The sequence below is a fragment of the Synchiropus splendidus genome, chromosome 5 (genome assembly GCF_027744825.2).
Source record: "Synchiropus splendidus isolate RoL2022-P1 chromosome 5, RoL_Sspl_1.0, whole genome shotgun sequence".
NCBI classification, from domain to species: Eukaryota; Metazoa; Chordata; class Actinopteri; order Syngnathiformes; family Callionymidae; genus Synchiropus; species Synchiropus splendidus.
This window is the reverse complement of record NC_071338.1, coordinates 28,229,958-28,246,745: the sequence shown is the minus strand read 5'-3', so window position 1 is coordinate 28,246,745 and position 16,788 is coordinate 28,229,958. Positions and strand designations below refer to the sequence as shown.

At 41.2% G+C, this 16,788-nt stretch overlaps 1 protein-coding gene across 1 annotated transcript; it reads left to right on the top strand.

Moving 5' to 3' along the window:
• The first annotated feature begins 11,650 nt into the window (after nucleotides 1-11,650).
• On the top strand, nucleotides 11,651-16,349 carry foxf1 (forkhead box F1). The gene is made up of 2 exons (XM_053865461.1): nucleotides 11,651-12,828; nucleotides 14,941-16,349. The coding sequence occupies exons 1-2, from the start codon at nucleotides 11,859-11,861 to the stop codon at nucleotides 15,102-15,104; spliced, it is 1,134 nt and encodes a 377-aa protein (XP_053721436.1). The 5' UTR covers nucleotides 11,651-11,858; the 3' UTR covers nucleotides 15,105-16,349.
• The last annotated feature ends 439 nt before the right edge of the window (nucleotides 16,350-16,788 follow it).

The window sequence follows — 16,788 nt, the reverse complement described above, 5'->3', positions numbered from 1 at the left end:
AGAGCAGCTCACGCTCTCACTGTGGCTCTGTGTGTGTGTGTGCGTGTGTTTATGTGGGAGTGTTACATGATACTGTTGACCATCAACAATGAAATAAATTGCTGTGCTGTGATGATGGAGGGAAACAAAGTGCTGCATTCAAGTCTAAACTGTATTAGCCGAGTGAAAGAAACAAGACAGAATATGTTACATTATTTATGGAAAAACAAAATGTATTCGATGGAAGTAAACATTTATTAAAGTTATTTAATAAATAACTTATATTTTGTGCTAGTGTTTGAAGATTTGCTTTAAAATAGAATTTCAGCTTTTGCTTCACAAAGTAAAAAACAAGTTAAAAAATATCTGCCAATTGACAAGATGTTTTTTTTTTTTAAGAATATTGTCTCAGAAATGGACAATTTAAAAGCATTCTTAATCACAGACTATATTATTATTATATAAGGATTCAAGGGTAGTTAATGAATAAAATATTATATAATGGGATTTTTCAGAACAAAATTTACAAAATTTTGAAAGAGGAAAAATTATACTCGTGTCTTTCCAGTTTGCAAAGGAGAAACCACGATAATAAAATGAAGAAATTAATTTTAAATAACTAAATAAACCAGCCAAAACTACTTATCCTACATCTATATTGGGCATCAGGATGACATCACCAGAATGGTTTGGTTTCATTTCATGTGGACAGCAGCTCAAAAATAAAGACTTCTCAATGACAATATCCCAGTCTTGTTCAAAGTAAAGCAAAAAAACACTTTTTTTAAATGGATTATTCTAATGAATACACACTGAATACACATTAAAACCTATCGCTGCCTGCTTGCCAAATAGTGAGCCCCTGTTTATGTGCTCTGCTCACCACTAAGCCTCAGATTAATGACTCCGTTTATGTTTTTGTCCGTCCGCCAGCATCTGGGTTATCTGTTGATCGCTTGTGTGATCCCCTCATCCATCCATGCCCGTGTTCACTAGCAACTCTGGACAACAGTCGCGTCCTTTGAGATGATGGATTTGAATTAGCAGATCTGGTGAAGAACTGATTCATTTTGTCAACAGTGTTTTTTCGTGTATGCATTTCTGTGTCACTTTAAAAAGGGACTCATATTATGTTTCTGCTTTTGTGAGGCCGCATGTTCTCTACTGTACTACGTTTTTTTCAGTATACATCGCGTACATTTGTAGCCCTTGCAGTGTCGGTCAGCCTGTTCACTCTGGGGCCGGACATGTAACCCTTTTGCAGGCGAGATGACGTGGAGTTAATTCGGGCTCAGAGTAAATCTCCGCAGCTATTCTCTCTCTCACCTCGCCACTTGTAGCAGACCGTGGCTGATTTCCTTCCTTGCGTGACTCTGGAGTATAAACACACAGCCAGAGTGACTCATCACTATTTCTCACTTCCACGGCCCGATATAAACACATGAATGGGTCAGGGGTCATTTTTGGGTGGTGAGTGCGAGGGTGGGTGGGGGGGGCAGCATGTCGCCCCATAAGACATCTTCCATTCTCAGTAGAATTCACGGCTTCCTGTGACCGAGCCGCACGCCAGCCCACTTCAGCGGGAGGAAGGAGAAACAGAAATAGTGGAAGAGAGGTTTTGGTGATGGATGGGCGACTTGGCTCTCGTGTGCGTCTCTTAAATGGAAGAAGCCGTGTTCAAAAGATTCAGACGTATTAATGCACTTTGGGCAGAGAATAAAACGGGTCTTGAATGTAGAGTGTTCAAAGCCTGTTTTCAATTTCTCATTAATATTAAAATTTACAACTTTAAACTACCTACAGTTTAGGTGAGTATTTCTTAAGTATACTTCACACAACATTCTTACGTGGCTTCTACTGACTATTAAATCAAGTCAAAGCTCAGCCATCTTGGAGAGACTTTCCTAAACTCAGGACCTCACAGCACCACCTGTCCTCTTTGTGCTGATCTCTGGAGTAATTGTAGTGTATGTTGGCTTTTATGAAATGAGACCAAAATATGTTGATTATTATTACAGATAGGGTTAAAACTGGCCAATGAAGAGTAAATAACACATCGCTCAATGCAAACTAATACCACAATTGAACTGCAGGTTGAAAGGTGAAAGTGGTTCTGCGATCATGAGAAGCAGCTAAAGCCTTAAAAAAAAGAGAGTTCTTCAACATTGGATCAACATTTTTTGTTTCATGATTCTTGCGAGGATGTTTAAATGTTTGTTAACATTTAATATTTGTTAACAAAGTCAACACGTCATTTGGCTCCAATGTCACTGTCACTGTGTATTTCATTAGAATTCAGATTAATTCAAGATATTCCTTTATTAATCTGTCTGTGGGAAAAGTTCAACAATACTAAACCAACTCATATTACACAGAAAGACACATATCTCAGAGGCGGACTGGTGATGTCTAGGTCAGAATCCCATAAGTTTGTGCTCACACTGACTATAAAGAAGAAAAAAATTTTAAAGTACATGACAAGTAAGATGTAGTGTGTCTCAGTGGTAAATGAAAAACAAAGACTGGTATTATATTATGAAATCACACAATATATAATACATTTGGTGCTACGATGCTAGTCAAAGTTTGTCGCCTGCTGGTACTGAAACCTGCTAACTTCATTAGGAGTAACCTAAGATATTTCAGTTGTAATTCAGAGCCCAGTTTTCTGGTTGTATTTTAATATATTTCGCACTTTATTGATAGTTGAACCCAGCAGGCTCTGATGTAATCCATGTGATAATTCTGCTTTAAGGCGTTTGGAACTACGTTTCTGTGGGAAGGAAAAGGTTGTGAGATGATTCAAGGTTTGGGGAGAAGACATTTCTTCATTTGGTGGCAACAGAGGTGACAACATTGTTTATAGTTCCCTGCCAGCCTGTCTATTGAGCTGATTGGCACGCTGCTTGTCTGAGAAGGTCCGGATCAGACCCTGGGATTGACTTGGGAGCGGAGGCGGGAGGTAGTCACTTCCTTCCAGGCCCAAATGTGAAGAAGGTCCAAATACAGTCCAGCATCAATCACTACGTACAACCAGAGCTTTTCCTAGAACCATTGTTACTGAGCAGAGCGGCGGAAAGAGGCCGGAGCAAGTGGAAATAAAACCATCTCTGACAGGTAGAGGGTGAGATTCCTGGCTTCAACTTCAAAACATTTACACAAGACGCCGTGAATGACGCCATCAGCATCATTGTACGCACCAAAACTAGCTAAGCTTGAAACGCTACGTAAAATCCAGTGAGCAGGCTGATTTGAAATAGAGGCTTGGAGATTGTGGACTCACCGACAACTTGCTGGTGCAACAGCCGGGCAGGAAAGTTTTGGAAAAATGGCCACGTCTGTAAAAAAAAAAAGAGAGGACAGCAACATCAAATTATTAAACAGCAAATGGAGTTCAGTTAAAAAGAGTAAATCTGTTCAAACTACATTTAAAGACAATGTAAAATCCAAAAGAAGACCTCAAACAACATGCATATGAATGTGCTCCACATTGAGTCACAACTCAAAAACATGCTCACCTCCAACAAACTTGTCATGACAACAAACCTCCCAAAACAAACTCAACTATCACCGCTTCACTTCATGTCTTTCAGCTGAGCTCCAGCCTCTGCATTCACATCCCAACACATCTCAACATCAACAAGCAAGAGTAGCCACATGCTAACAAACATGCCGGGCTGTCCTCAGTGCCTGACTGAAACTCCAAACCTCATTTCTGCCAGTTCAGTCTTTGACCAGTGTGTGTCAAGACCTCTTGACTCCATTCAGATAGAAGCTAATGAACAACAGTGACCAATACGACTCGGCTAGATAAGACACAAAGGATGATTTTTAATACAATTGATGATTACATTAAAAGAAATGGCTGTTCAACATTAGACATGTCATGATATTGTATACAAAATAACATATCTAAAAGGACACGCAATTAAAAATAATTTTTTAAAAAAGCACACAAAGATAGCGATTTATTGCGACTCCACAGGGAACGCGTCTGAGATGCTACCATGGATGAGTGATGTGAGATGCGTGGAGACAGATGAAGTTGAAGATGAAGTTCTGGTCACAAACAAGGCAGTTTCCAGTCCTTGGTAATAGGAGTAAGTGTGGATTTCCTCCAGACACTCTGGTGTCCTCCCCTTGTTCAGACACCTTCAGAAGTTCATCGACGAAAGAGGCTTGTCCAGGGTGTCCTTCTTCTGATCCCCATTTCATCTGGGACCGGCTCCCACAAACAATAACATGAAGGAATCTGGTGATGTCTGCATAAAACACGCTGTATATTCCACACCACGGTTTTCAGAGGTGTCAGCTCCATGACTTTGGGCAGGACCTTGGCTTTCAGCCTCAAGCCTGGTCACAATATCCAGACAAGAAAGCCTTTAAGCGTAGATTCAAGCGTCTCTCATCTATGACACCAATATAACAGACGGGACACAACATCCATTCTTCCTTTCAGCTTCCTCTGTGGCGCAGCTCTGGGATCAGAGAAGTCCTGAAAGCGCCCCGTCAGTAAACACACATGATCCTTGGCAGTGCCCAGCTCTCCCACTTCACCGGATCACCCAGGCCTGGCAGGATCCCTGTCACACCATGCCGGTGCATGTGATGCTTCGCTGGGACCCCCCTCCACTCAGGAAACACCCCGGGCCTTTTTCCCACCCTGGCCTTCTCGCTGAGGAGATGTGGGCATTACAGGCGAGTCCTGTTACCAAGCCAAAGCATTCCTAACTGATTCTGCGTGTTCCCACAGACAATATGGATGGAGATGGCTGGAGTATCAAGTTGTGAACTACCGGAGCTGTTTATGGCAGAACAGAACAGTTTGAGCTCAGTAATAGGCAATTACCAACCCCCCCCTCCTCTTCTCTCCTCTTCTCCGTTCAGCTTGTGGTTTGACTGTAGGTGGGTTCAGATTAAAAATAGCCAACCCATTCCAGACAAAAACTGTGGACGACACGGAACACACATTGCACCAATGATATCTCCTATTGTGGTCTTCTGTTTGGGAATTCTTAATTGCTTTTTCCGAAGCTGCCTGCCACAGGAAAATCCCCCTTCAGAGCGGAGAGAAAAGGAGTTGGTAGGCTTCGCGTAAACAGCAGAGATATGGTGTAAACATCGACGTTGCCCCATGTGCACCCATCAAGGCTTTCGCATCAAAGAACCTGCAGCAGATCCAGCTGTGGCCCGCGTCTGCCCTCCATCACTCTGTTGTCTTCTCCTCTGTGGGTTTTCTGCTTCAGCTCCTCTTATTGATGTCTGTGTCGCCATCAGACGGAGCGACCCGGGGAGGTGTGCAGCCTGCAGGGTGGGGCAGCAGAGCGGCTCCCACTCTCGCACGCCGCGTCCAGGGAAAACAATCTACAGTGGACAATGGCAGAGATGAGAATGTCAGCGCAGACAGCAGGGTACGCTCAGGACAACAGAGAGTTTCTCAAGCTTTAAGATTAAGAATAATTATAAAAATATATAATGAAAATATATCTATATATTTATATAAAATAAAAACAGTGTTTACATGTCTACTTACATATATATATGTAAAATATGTTTAATCATTCCTCTACTTCAAAATCATTTAATTGTTTATGCTAAAATATAGTATCATAAATATCATCATTTTTTTATCATCATTTTTTTCAGGGATTTTTGTTTTTTCTTTTTTTTTTAGTTTAGTTTAGTTTATTTAGTTTCATGATCACATGACCAAACACTTCCACAATCTAAAACTATGTTTAAAATAACTCCACATTAAAGCTGCTGATGAGTAAACAATATACACAGTTATGACAATATGGCCATTTAAGTGCACACAAACCCACACACAAGCATGACTAAAAACACAACTAACAAACACGACAAATCACAATATCGGCCTTCACAAGTACACGAAACACAGTCACAACAATATTTAAAGGTATTAAACACACACAATATAAAAGTCATAACACTAAAATACAGACATCCATGGAGATATTTATCAGGCACACAAACATGATTTGTAACCAATATATAAATACAGAGATTCAAACCTAATTCTGATTCAGATTTACTTTTCAATATCAAGTCACAAGATTGACGTTTTTAAATAGAATTTTTGGAGTGTGATAATAAAGATAAATTTTAAATAAAATGACATAACATCGGCAACATGTAAGTATTTTCATAAGAAGGAAAAGCTTGGTGAGAAGGTAAAAACAGCAGTTTAAGGATTAAAATGGTAGCAATAGCAATGGCATTGAAGTAACAAGACTTAAGTGATTAAAACTGCTGCAGTATAATATTCGGGTGAAGATACTGAAACTCTTCTCTCTCTGTGCGAGGATTTCCTCCGGGTACTCCACATTACTGACAGGCTGACCTGCCTTTGAATCGACAATCAATGCAGGGATAAATAAAACCAAACAGAATCACCTTCAGATGTTTCATCCAAGCACCGAAGCGCAAATATGAAATTAAAAGTCTGACGGTTTGTTGTGAGGAAACGGCTCCCTCCATCACAGCTCCCGCTAATGTTGCCAAGATCTGACAAATTGCTATTGACAAGAAAACAAATGATGGAGGGGATGAAAGAGGCTGCTGCCGCTCTGAGATGTGAAGCTGCGGATCATGGTCAGAGTGAAGGACAGCGGTGAGCAGGAGCTGGAGCCCAGGAGTTTCCTGAATACCAAACTGTCCAAATGTGGTTCACACTTGCGCTCCCTCGGCCTGCTGGGTGTTTGAGTTGGAGGTGGTTTTGCAACATATGAGACAGAGAGGATTTAAGAATATACAATATTAAGTGATAGAACTAGACAGTGTGTTCGGTGGCAACTAATGGGGAAGTGATTTCTAAACGTATACTTTTGCACGAGTCTGAGTCAGTACTGAGGCTGGCCATGAGTGTGTGTGTGCTTACTGTGTATGCGAGTGTGTATATGTGTTTTTGTGTGTTCTACAACTGTTTTGTTTTTTTGTTTTTTCTGTCTGCACACGGATGCCAGTTCATTGAACAGTTTTGGTGTCTGCATGCATGACTTTGTGTGAGGCGTGTGTGTTGATGTGTATGTTTGCTTGTGTAAACACATGCATTTGTGTGTGTATACTGTATCAGTGTGCCAGTTATTTGACGCGTTTGTTATGTGAGAATGGTGAGAATGTATTTAATGTTGTGTGTTTTTCTCAGTGTTAGCGCCTACGTGTGTGTGTGTGTTTTTGAGCGCACTAGTATTAAAGTGTGATCCTCCTTGTGACTGTGCGGGTTTGTGTGTATGCCTGAGTGTGTGCATTCGCTGTGTTTGCATGTGAAAATGCCTGTGTGTACAAGGGAAAGGAGTCCTGAGTCTATAAACGTATATGTGTATGTGAGTACTTGTCGCCACTTGTGTTTGTTTATGGACATATTTGTGAATGAGTGTCTATTGTCTCTGTGTATTTATGTGTGACGTGTTTCGATGCAGGGGGCTTTTGTGTATTTGCCTGACACTCCCCAGGCACCTTGAATCTTTCAAACCACGATCAATAAAGTCAATATCAAGTACAATTTCAGATATAAATTCTCCCTAATTCACATTTGTTGTGACTCCTGATCAGTGAACTGATGAAACTTTTCAACCTCAGAACTGGAAAAAAAACTGCTGACCATCAAACTCAAGTTGAAATTCTGACCCAGTTCCAGCAATCAGGGATCCGCAGTGACCCCATCATCCCTGCTCCACATAAACATCACGTGAAGCAAAATATACACGACCACCTACCGCCAGGAAAGTGACGAGGGGACCCTCGACCACGACACGCTGCTTTCTAAAATGCTACACTCAAGGGGCCTAACAGAAATGCTCTTGGAGGGAAGACCTAGTTAGAAATTGTATGTTTGTTGCATATCTTAAATGTCATTGTAGAGATTATTTGATATTTTATCCATCCCCATATTATATTATTATCATGTTATTATTATTATGATGGTTGTTTTATTGACTTTTAGTCATCTCTGAAGTAGAACCTATCTGTATATATAACAACATTATAGCTTGTGGTCGAACTTGTGGTTCCATTCCATTTATTTATTCTTTATAATGCTGAAGAATGAACGGGGAAAGGAGCCCCTGCTCGCCCTTTTAAAACCCGGTGTCCCTAAATACACTCCGATATGAGCGACAGGTCAGTTTTCTTTCAACCATTCACGACCATTTCCATCACTTTAGAACTATTGAGACTTTATATATCCCTTCTAAGTACCTTCTTTGTTATGTTTTTTTTTTCTTAAGCGAGAGACAAACAACCATTTGACGCGGTTCTCCAGACCGTCAACGTGTTGAATGCTAATGTGGAGGTTATCTCTGAACTAACTCAAGGTCACCGGTCCAGACTGACGTGCAGCGAGAGTCCAAAATGCAGACGGTCCAGAAACCCTGTCAGTTCTGGTTCTGTGTGGTCAAAAGTGGCCGAGCATTCCTGAGGATGCAGAGCTGTCAAATATTTCATCAGGAGACGTCATGGAAACAAGAGCAGGAGGAGGTGGACCACGATTGAGCAACTGCGAGGGTCTGACCCAAGAACTGACGACCTCAGGACGGGGTTCGGCGCAAGCTCACGTTTTCACACTCGCATTTGGAATGAGAAAAAATTATGTTTTTTTGTGGCCAAGAAAAGCGCTAGATTATATTATTATTATTATTATTATTAGAGTCACAATTTTATTATCATCGTCCAACGATTCATAAGGACTTTTAGTATTTTTTTCAAAAATAATAAATTATCGTTCTGTTGTGTGCAAGAGTAAAAAAATAATACTAATACTATAATATATTAAATGATAGTGTATGAAATTACATACACAATATACAACTGTTCTCAGATATTTTAGTTTGTTCTAGAATGGGTTCTTTCTTATTTAATTTAATTTTTTTATTTGTAATTCTCAAGATAGATTATATTAAAAATACGTTCAGGTGTTTGTTTCCTATTGTATTTGTCAAAATATTTTATTAAAACAAATCACTTTGAAGTATGAATAGTTCACTAATTAAAAGAAAATTGCTCGCTGTAATTGGTAATCCCGCGCTGAGCGGCGCAACAGTCAATCTTCCAATGTTTCCTTCTTATTTAATACTAACCAAAGGATATTCAATATAATCTTTCGTTTGGAATATCAGCCTTAAAGGCTGAATTTCATGTTTAATTCGATTGAGAACAACCCAAATGATTCCTGCGGCGCTGAAGCGGCTCATCCTCAATGTGACGCACGAATTTGAGGCGACAAACACAGAACGTAATCGAATGAAGCTGAATCAAAACACGACACGAACGACTCCGAGAGGAGACGAGGGGGGTCTTAATGGAATGAAGTCATGAGAGGTAATTGAATGCAGTGGTGGGCAGAGGGAGGACGGGAGCGCGCTCGGCCCTGAGGCGCGCTGGGTGGTCTACTGAGCTGATAAAAAAAAGTCGGCTCCTTTACTAGTTCCAACCCTTTTAATTCCTAATCTCGATATTAAAGTGCATTTAGTTTCCCCTTTCTTGACGTAAATTGCGAATATGTTCTCATCAAACAGCTGTTCAATTTGTTGTGATTCTCTCAGTAAAATATGTGATCGATAAATAAATGGCGTGAAATCGCGCCCTTGGAATTACGCACGGGACTTTTACGCACCGCTCGGTACAAATTACGCATAATACTATAAGCGTGAAGGGAGTCTCTGACACAGAGAGAAGTTAGAGGTGCAGCAATTCCCCAAAGCTGCTGTAAAGTAGATCTCCGGGGAACAATAAGCTCCTGTCAACAGTTTTAGGATCGTCTTTCAGTAGCGCTCCCAGTAAAGAAAATTGAAGTAAAGGCGCATCTTATATTGACTCCATTCACCGTTTAATTAAAAAAAATAATATAAAATACATCCCTCCGTCCTCAGATCGGAATCATTTACCTCGAGTTTAAAGTCCAGCTCCAGCGCGGGACTCCTGGTCCAGCCGAACCTCCACCTCTCTACTCCAAATTCAACTCCTCGTGCCGCTGAAACGACATTCTGCGCCTCAAATCCGACCTGTTTCGCAAACGGACGCTTCGGATCAGGTATTAGCGGATCTCACTGCAGCTTTAGCTTGATTTCTTTTTATTTAAAGTAGAGCCCGGATCGTGTTTACATTCTGCTGTATAAACATCCTGCCCATGTTCCTGTCTATCTTTTACAGAAATCGGGAGGGTGGCTGCGAATATGAGGGGCATGTTCTGTGGTAAATTGTTATTATAGAGCAAAAATATTTAGTCGAAATATTAAATAACTGAAGAGAGGGAACGTTACAGTGACAGTGCAGCAGTAGGAGGGGGACTGCGGCTGTTTGGAGAGGATGCGGGGTCCTTTCAAAACTTCAGATCAGCAATAAATAAATACGCTGTGAAACAAAGTGAGAAAACTTTATTATTTATATTTATTATTCATCCGGACATAAATGCAACTCTGTACTCATTTATTGAGGCAGAAAGGACGCAACAGTGGCTTTACAAAGTTCTGTGCGCCAGATGGTTTGGATTTACTTTTTAAATATATAGTTTAAGAAATAATAAAGATAGTTTTTAATTAAACTTTCTAGCATACAAATGTTGCTTGTTTTCATGTCAGATCATGGTCTTTAATTTTGTTATGGCCCTTACGATGTTGCTGCTTCAGTTTTAATATTTAAAAAAAAACGCTTCATGAGCTTAGAACGTGAAATTTACATTTCATCCAGTTATGGACTTATTTGATTTTTTTTTTTTTAGATGTTTTTTAAATAAAAACCGCAGGACTGTTAACTGATTAGGGGAAAACTAGTAACAAGATTATTCGAATTGTTAATTATTCGGTGATTTGAGTAGAATGTATGTAAATGTAAATGTAAAAATATTTTTTCATTTATTTCTATTTAATTTTCTCGGGGAAGTAGCGGCTTCTTAAATATTTTTCATATAAAACAATCACATTTTCCACATATCAAATGAAATCCCTTCATTTATTACTCATTTTGTGTGGATAGAACACAAACAAATCAAAGTTTTGAAAAATAGAAATTTCAAGAAACGATAAGAACAGTTCTCTTTTTGATCCCTCAGACCAGGTTGATGATAAAAGAATTGTTGTTGGGTGGATGTATGATGTGGGATTGAAATAAATATTCCTTCAAAACTATGGTTGCGAGCCAGGGCCCGTAGTGTCGTCATGTAAACAGCAATATGAAACGACATGCTGGGAAAATGATTGACGCAACTCGTGTTTCAGTGAACTATAAACGCGTATTTTAAGTTGCTGATATTTATTGACACGTGACCTTCCCGAAAATATGAAGCTTTCAATTATTTGATAAGAACACGAGCACATTGGTACAATGGCACAACAGTACTGTTTAGAAGAAGAAAATTCAAAGATGATCATCTCTTTTATTATAAGGTTTATTAAAATATTCTCCGGCTGCCAGTCGACAGAGCAAACTTGATTTTAATGTGGCGGTGAGTGTGAGTTTCTATTTCTCGCGGTGTTTCTACTTTGCTGAAAGTCATGTTAAAATCATTGGAGTGGGAGATATTGTCTTGGTGAAGCTGCACTTTTCATATTCGACTGCAGCCCACCAGGGGGAGGAGGGGGAGGGATGTGGGCGGGTCCCAACATCAGGATGTCCAAGACCTCCAGCTTCCACTGCGCTGATGGCAACAGATAAGTGAAAAGTCCGCGGACGCACGACAGACAACCTCGCGAGTGGAAACTGCTCCTGTTCTGCGTCTTGTCCCAGTTCTGGTTCGAGACTCTTCCGCGGGACTGGACCCGGAGGAGCTGGACGGTCCGGATCCGACTATTTCGCCTCAGTCTGCGAGTTTGATTTTCGTCGTTTTCCTCGGAGGATAAAACTTCCACTTGGGAGTGGAACCGATGACGGCAGAGGTCCAGCAGCCCCCGGTGCAGACTCCTGCCCAGAGCAGCATGTCCGCCCCGGACAAGCCTCACGGACAGACGTCGGTGGTCGAATCCGCCTCCTCCACCACGAAGACCAAGAAGACAAACGCGGGGATCCGCCGCCCGGAGAAGCCTCCCTACTCGTACATCGCCCTGATCGTCATGGCGATCCAGAGCTCTCCCACCAAGCGGCTAACCCTCAGCGAGATCTACCAGTTCCTACAGAGCCGCTTCCCCTTCTTCCGGGGCTCCTACCAGGGCTGGAAGAACTCGGTGCGCCACAACTTGTCCCTCAACGAGTGCTTCATCAAGCTGCCCAAGGGTCTGGGCAGGCCCGGCAAGGGCCACTACTGGACCATCGACCCGGCCAGCGAGTTCATGTTCGAGGAGGGCTCGTTCAGGAGGAGACCCCGGGGCTTCAGGCGCAAGTGCCAGGCGCTGAAGCCCATGTACAGCATGATGGGCTTCAACCACATCGCAGACTCCTACAACTTCCAGGGCAGCGGCGGGGGGCTCTCCTGCCCCCCCAACAGCCTGGCAGCGCTGGACACCGGCATCGGGATGATGAACGGGCACCTGGCGGGCAACATGGAGTCGATGGCGCTGTCCGGACACTCCATGACGCACTTGACGTCCGGCAACGGGGGTCATTCCTACATGGGCAGCTGCGCGGGCTCCGCCGGGCCCGAGTATCCGCACCACGACAACTCCGCCTCTCCGCTGCTGACCAGCGGGGGGGTGATGGAGCCTCACCCGGTCTACTCCAGCTCGGCCCCGGCCTGGGCCCCCGGACCGCCGGCTCCCCTCAACAACGGGGCCTCGTATATCAAGCAGCAGCCTCTGTCTCCGTGTAACCCGGGAGGAAACTCGCTGCAGCCCAGTCTACCCACCCACTCACTGGACCAACAGTACCTGCACCAGAACTCCCACAGCACAGACTTGCAAGGTAGGACGACCCTGTATTCTCTCGCCCACATATTCTGTGAGTGAGAATTAAAAATTAAGAAACAAAGACTTTTTTTGTGTATTTTGTGTATTAAAAAAAACTGCAGACTGGTATGGTTAAACAATGAACTGGTCTACGCGCGTTTGTTCCCCCAAAATGACTACAATAATGTAGGCATGTTTTTTTCTTAAAATTAACAAGATAATACTATATACGATTATGCCGTACAAATAAAAATGTTCGACGTTTTTCAAGGCAAAAAATGGCTCAACATTGGAAAATAATAAAGTCATATATATATAACGCTGTGTTGCCATACAGTTTATGTGTGTTATTATAAATGAAGGATATTACCGGGAGGTGTGTACAATTTAATGAAGACTTCAATTGGAATAAATTATTCAAATATTACTCCAGAACGACCAGTCAAAATATGTGAAATACTATTTTATGTTACATTATTGTCCCAAACTTAGGTGAAAACTGATACATTGGAGAAATACACAATCTTTCCAAATAAAGAGGGCGACCATCTAAATAACATTTTTAGTTGGATTATAATAACCATTATGAAAATAATAATAATAATAATTTCATTTAGGAATTCACTCATTTTGAAAATCAATTCAACAGTCGATTTATATTTGAACTGAGGGGCACAACACTTTAAATATGCCCAAGAAAAAGTAATGTTTAATACTTTTTTCTCAAGAGATGAATGGGCATATGCTCATGCAGGTGTATTAGTTTCGTGACTTTATTCAATACTAAAATAGACATTGAAATTGAACAAAAAACTTTACTTGCTCAACTGTTAACGGACATGGCGTTTAAGAGTTTAATACCGTGAGCATATATTCTTCTCCCAATGGCGAGCTGATGATCAATGAAGTACACAGCACTTGACGTGGCGCGGCAGTAAATAACCAACAGAAACCAGATCACACCACAGCAGGAGACTTACGGAGTGTGTTTTTGATGCACAAGTTCTAAGAGCAATGAAATCTCTGCCCCAGAGTCAACAGAGATGAGTTTTTCAATAAACGGGTCGTAAAGGGAAACGATGCGACTCAAAAGATCAATGTTCCAAAATGAAACCGGTGGTTCAGAACCCGCAAGCGTCTCCGCAGCGGAGCGAGCTGAGCGACCAGGTCCAGGCGTCCTCGCCCGGGGGCCTGCAGCCCTGCGGGACTGGCGTGCGAAGACGACCGCGGCCAATTATCCTCGCTAACTGTCATGTCATTAGGCGCACACACGTTATTCCAGCCTTTATCCGAAGATCTGCCCAACAGTGCTGTTACTGTGCTGCTGCTGCTGCTGCTGTTGGTGGTGGTCATAAAGGTTTCAGATAAGTAGAAGTAGCCAGTGATCGTTACCACTATTATCCACATTGCTCTTTTGTATGGTCTTCCAGAGAATCAGGGCGCGTGTTTATATATATAAATTAATATATATATATATATATATATATATATATATATATATATATATATATATATATATATATATATATATATATATAAGCTATTTTAAAAGGGAAATTATTAATATTGTCATTTGTACTAGTAGTAGCGTGATGGTTTCATGAGTCGTCTCACTGTCACTAACAATACTATCTAACTAACACGCAAGCACACGTATTGTGATACCACTATAGTAACGATAATGTCCATGTTATTTATTCAGAATCAAAATTACTTCAATAATTCCACAAGGAAAATTGTTATATACATGCTAACTTTATGTTTTATATTCGATTTTAAACGAATAATTTTTCGAATAAATTAATATTCCAAACATGATAAATTAATAAAACTGATTAACTAATTCTAATGCAATATTAAAATACGTTGACCAACAAATTCAATACCACCCATATGAGAGTGCGCTATAAATTGAACTTTATTATTATTATTATTGATGTAAGGAAAAGTCTCTATAATACCATACTAGCTATGTTTTAAAAATATTTAAACATGACGGCTAACATTTGTAGAAGAAGTAATACAATGTTAGAAACCAAAGAATTCTCGGTAAACAATTCGCGCCGGAGTTTTAGGATTTTAAAATGTTTCAAATGTTTAAAGTGTTTTGACGGCCGCTCTCCCGCAGGTATTCCTCGGTACCACTCCCAGTCTCCCAGCATGTGCGACCGGAAGGAGTTCGTCTTCTCCTTCAACGCCATGACGTCATCGGCGATGCACTCGCCCAGCAGCGGCTCCTACTACCACCACCAGCAGGTCTCCTACCAGGACATCAAGCCGTGCGTCATGTGATGGACGCGCACAGACTGGACTCAGCAGGAGCGCTCCGAGCCGGACTACAGAACAAGGACGGCCTCCCCCCCGACACCAATAATAATAATAATCATCATCATAGTCTAAAGCAACTTGTGTCACGCGGTCCAGAGGCAGCAGGAGACTGTGAGCTGCTCGGTACTGACCCGCTGAGGATCACCCCTATTGTACAAATGCACACACCCTCCACCTTCTTCAGACTGACTCCCCCTTTCTCCTCTACAACGTGTTTTACTCGTGGACGTCAACACTCTCCTGTCCATATACTGTATAAAATGATTAAGGCACTTTTTTTTTTTTAAATAGCCTATAAGCGCAACATGTTTTCCTTATTTATTCTGAAGGCCTGCGTATTTTCTAATTCAGGCGAATTGGCCAAGAGGTTTATGCTTTATTGGCAATATTTGTCAGACCGCTTGTTATTTGTTTTAAAATGAAATCAAGGGTATATTTGTAAGCACTATTGGTGTTAGATTTCCAGCAGCACTGTATACTTGTATATCGGTAGGAATGTTAGTGAGGATTCATGTGGGGCCGTTTTGTAAGAAATAAAATCTATATCTCGTGGGCAGTTGGTGCCTCACATCCCCACAGATCGTCACTGTTTTTTTCTCAAGCACCAGCAACTGATGAGCGACATGCGGAGTACAAACACCTGGGTTTTCGTTACTATAGAGAGAATTAAAACACAACAGTTAATACTGGAAACTATTACAAAGGCAGATGGAATTTGGCTGAAGGATTGTTGCTATGAAAATCCTCAGCTCAGTCACCGGCAGGCAAAACAAATGATTCAGAATTGCCATCAATAATTCAAACATATGATAGAATCCCATACTATTAGTAGCACTACACCTTCTGGCTATAGTACTGAATGTTTTTATATGCGGCTATATTTGCAAACAGCTTTCCAGCTTCTCCTTGCCCTGACAAAACATAAAAAACCTACTTCTTCTCTGTACACTCATACTAACACCAGTACTACTTAAACTGCAGCGGCAGTTCAGTTGTACTGTGGTACTGATATGGACAACATGTAGATTTCTACAGCATCTCTGCCTACTCATATATACCAACACAACTGTCAGTATATTACCAGTACTACTTCTTCTACTACCAAAACAACAGCTAGAATTTCTTCTAAATAAGTACTTCGTCATGGAAATAAACTACTTCAAAAACATTACTAGTCCTTCTGATCTGAATTGTCCAACTACTGCTATATTTAATATTTATGATGAAATGCTTGTAGTACTTTTTAAGTAGTGAAATATGACCTACACTTGTAGTCGAAGATCACAACAACCTTGACTTGACACTGAACTATTGGTACTCATTACCACCTTTTCAAATTCTACAGTTTTACTACTTAAACACTTCAGATTGATGCCTGTCTTTTAAAACTTTTTACTGCTTAACCTCTTAAAATACACTGATAATTTTCTGTGTGCACTCGAGTTGTGCTCTCCCTGTGTTTGTGAAGGTACTCCTGATGGCACACAAGTTGTACTTTTCTCAACAAGGCACCAGTATATATATATATATATATATTGATTCATATCGTCCCAGCGATTGAATCAAGGTGCAGTGTGAGCACACTGCGGCTGTGTCCCGGTGGGAGTGAGCTCCTCTGCAGCTGTTCTCCTGCCAGGCCTGCAAGGAT